General features: G+C 38.4%; 1 protein-coding gene across 1 annotated transcript; it reads right to left on the bottom strand.

The window, feature by feature from the left end:
• Positions 1-246: 246 nt before the first annotated feature.
• On the bottom strand, positions 247-2897 carry LOC18589710 (G-type lectin S-receptor-like serine/threonine-protein kinase LECRK3). Its single transcript, XM_018126746.2, has one exon. The coding sequence runs from the start codon at positions 2809-2811 to the stop codon at positions 412-414; it is 2400 nt and encodes a 799-aa protein (XP_017982235.2). The 5' UTR covers positions 2812-2897; the 3' UTR covers positions 247-411.
• Between the last annotated feature and the right edge of the window lie 208 nt (positions 2898-3105).

Raw genomic sequence — 3105 nt, 5'->3', positions numbered from 1 at the left:
GAATCATGCTGCAACTTAAACCTTCTAATCTAATTTCTGATCTTAGAAAGATTGCAACTGCAACAAAAAGATCATGATTGTTCGTGTTTGTATTCGATCCTAATTGTATTATACTACTTTATCTGAAAAGACTAAGAAAAATTCTGTTTGACAACCATCTTATTATATGGAAGAAACACCCCCAATTTAAAACTTTAGGGTTTCATCAAATAGTTACTAATAACATGTAAAAACATTAGAGACATCTTAGTACTTCATATTGCAATTTATAACAAAAGGCAACACTATCTAAAACTACAAGATGGTATAAAGTTCACTGCAAATTACTTACACAAGGAAACTTTGAGAAAAAAAAAAACAGCTAATTTGATGATAAACTGTTGTGCAAAGAAAAATACTATCTGGCGGCCTTTAGTTGGTCATGATAAATGGAGTTGGACATGGTGGAATAGGAACTTGAAGAACCCCTTCAAGCATTTGAGTCACCTTCTTCATGGTGGGACGCAAAGAAGGATCTTCTTGTATGCACCAAATGGCAATCGCCACAAACCTCTCCAGCTTCTCTCTGTCATTTAAAGCTTCCATGTCATTTTCAACAAGGGCATCTAACGTTCTTTCTTGGTAGCAGTCAAAAGCCCAATAAGTTAAAATAATTTTCTCTGATCCTGATGCATCTGTGTCTACACTTCTTCGACAACAAATGATCTCCAGCAGCAAGACACCAAAGCTGTAGACATCCACTTTTACTGTGATGGGCAAGTTCCTAAACCATTCGGGTGCAACATATCCTTTTGTTCCTCTAATGGCCGTACTGGTTTGACTCTGGTCCAGGAACAAAAGCTTAGCCAAGCCAAAGTCTGAAATGCGAGCATTATAGTACTCATCTAAAAGTATGTTTTGAGGCTTTATATCACAATGGATAATTTGATTACTACACTCTTCGTGTAAGTACAAAAGTCCTCTTGCTATGCCAAAAGCGATTTGGACTCTTTGATTCCAACTGGGTTTAAACTCACCGAAGAGCAAGCTTGCTAAGGTGCCATTGCTTAAGAACTCATATACCAACAATCTTTGGGGCCCATCTTCACAAAATCCAAGTAGTCGAACAAGATTCTTGTGATGGGTTTGGCCAATAACATTTACTTCAGTTCTAAATTCTTTCTCACCATCTTGTGCGACATTATTTAACTTCTTCACTGCAACCTGAACAAAGGACCCCTGTCTTATTGTTCCTTTGTAGACTACACCGAAAGCTCCCCTTCCCAGCTCATGCTTGAATCCATTTGTAGCTTCTTGGAGCTCCTTGTAGGCGAAACAACGCAAGTTTGTCTCCACACTAGTATCCCGATCAACTCTTGTGCGTTTATTGCGGTAAATGAATATGAAACCCAATGAACTAGCAATGACTGAGCTTGTCAGAAGCACAGCCAACAAAATTATCAATTTGTTTTTACTCTTTTGTTGGGCATTCTTTTTTGGTATCAAAGAACGAGGATTAAGTTGAGGTTGATCACCTCTCGAAACCTTGACAAAAGCCTTTAACCCATAAAAGAGGTTATCAACTCTTCCATTTGACAGTGGTAGCTTTTTCTTCCAACATTTATCCCCATTTCTGAAAATGGAAACAGCACACATGCAATCCTGCAAGCAAGATACTCTGCACTGTCGTTCAGTAAAAGGCTCTGACAGTTCATAATCAGAAGTTGGCCAATCTGTATTAGGTAGCTCCTCCATATCATATAGATCTTCTTGGGACCATAGGCCATCTGCTTGACAGCCTAGTATGAAATCTGGTTTACAGCTACCGTACTCATCATCAGGATCAAGCAAAGAATAGTTTGGTGGACATTTACACATTGGCCTGCCATCATTTTTGAGTATACAAACGTTGTTGTATCCACAAGCCCCGCTTCCGATCTCTCCATAGATTGACCTGCAAATATTTTCTGGAATTGTCTTGATAACAGTCCAACTTTGGTTGTCGGTAAAATTTTTTGGATGATAAGACAAGGAAAAAACTCCATCAAAATTGAGAGTTGCTCTATGATAAGAGTTTGCAGCAGGAACTTTCTCTTCCGGGGTGAGATAAAATTTTGTATTATTTCTACTCAATACATAAAAGTATCCACTTTCGTCAAAGATAACTTGGTAACCAGAATTTGTTGAATTTCTTGTATCACCGGTATTGGTGATATAGTATGGATCGTAAGTGTTGTTGGATAGCAGATCTATGGGAGTGAGCACAACGTTTCCATCTTCACGCAAACGAAATTGGAACCTTCCTCTTGAGAAATCAGTCTCCTTGTGATGAGAAGCAAGGACCTCGTTTATCTGTAGTATCTGAGTTGGTAACATTGTATCAGTTGGATTCTTGAAGCTCTCCCAAACTACAAGTAAATTCTCATTCAGAAGCACAAAGTTGCCAGTATCATTCATAAAACCGTAGGCAACAAAAGAAGTGTTTATGGTCTGAGCACTCCACAACACTTCACCCTGTGGGCCATTAAGTACCAGCCCACTATCCAAAAATAGTTCAAGTTTTGATCCCCTTGGGACAGGCCTGTCGCCATTGGCATACCAAACTATGGTTTTTTCTGGTATTTTGTTATACCAGATGGCAACAATGAAGAGATCTTTATTGTTGTTGACTTGGCGAAAACCAAAGGCAAAATCCCCAGAAGGAGACAACCATTGAGATGAGTATTCAGTTGCAAGGAGAGAAGCGCCTACACTTACATTACCAGCAATTTGAGCTACAACAGAAATTGGCCACAAAAATATGAAGCAAAATATAAGGAAAGAGAAAGTCATTTCTAAATAGAATCGACCGAACTCACACAATTAAACATAACATAGATAGCATTAATATGAAATAACTAAGTAGCCTATCAGTATAAACAAATTATGGAGCCTACTGTGAATCTTTCTTTCTAGCCCTGGAAAGGAAAGGTTTGCGGAATTTTGAGGTAGGCCACCAAATCCTTGTGGAAAAACTTTATTTACGATAGACTTTTCAATGAATGAGCCAAAGTTCTTTTGCCCGATCAAATCAAAATAATGAAGCAGCTCAATCAAGGGCTGTGTTTTTTGTCACCAAAATTGTAA

This window comes from Theobroma cacao, chromosome 9 (assembly GCF_053813885.1).
Source record: "Theobroma cacao isolate CCN51 chromosome 9, ASM5381388v1, whole genome shotgun sequence".
In the NCBI taxonomy this organism is placed as follows: Eukaryota; Viridiplantae; Streptophyta; class Magnoliopsida; order Malvales; family Malvaceae; genus Theobroma; species Theobroma cacao.
Note: the sequence above shows the minus strand (reverse complement) of the source record. Positions and strands in the feature narration are given on the sequence as shown.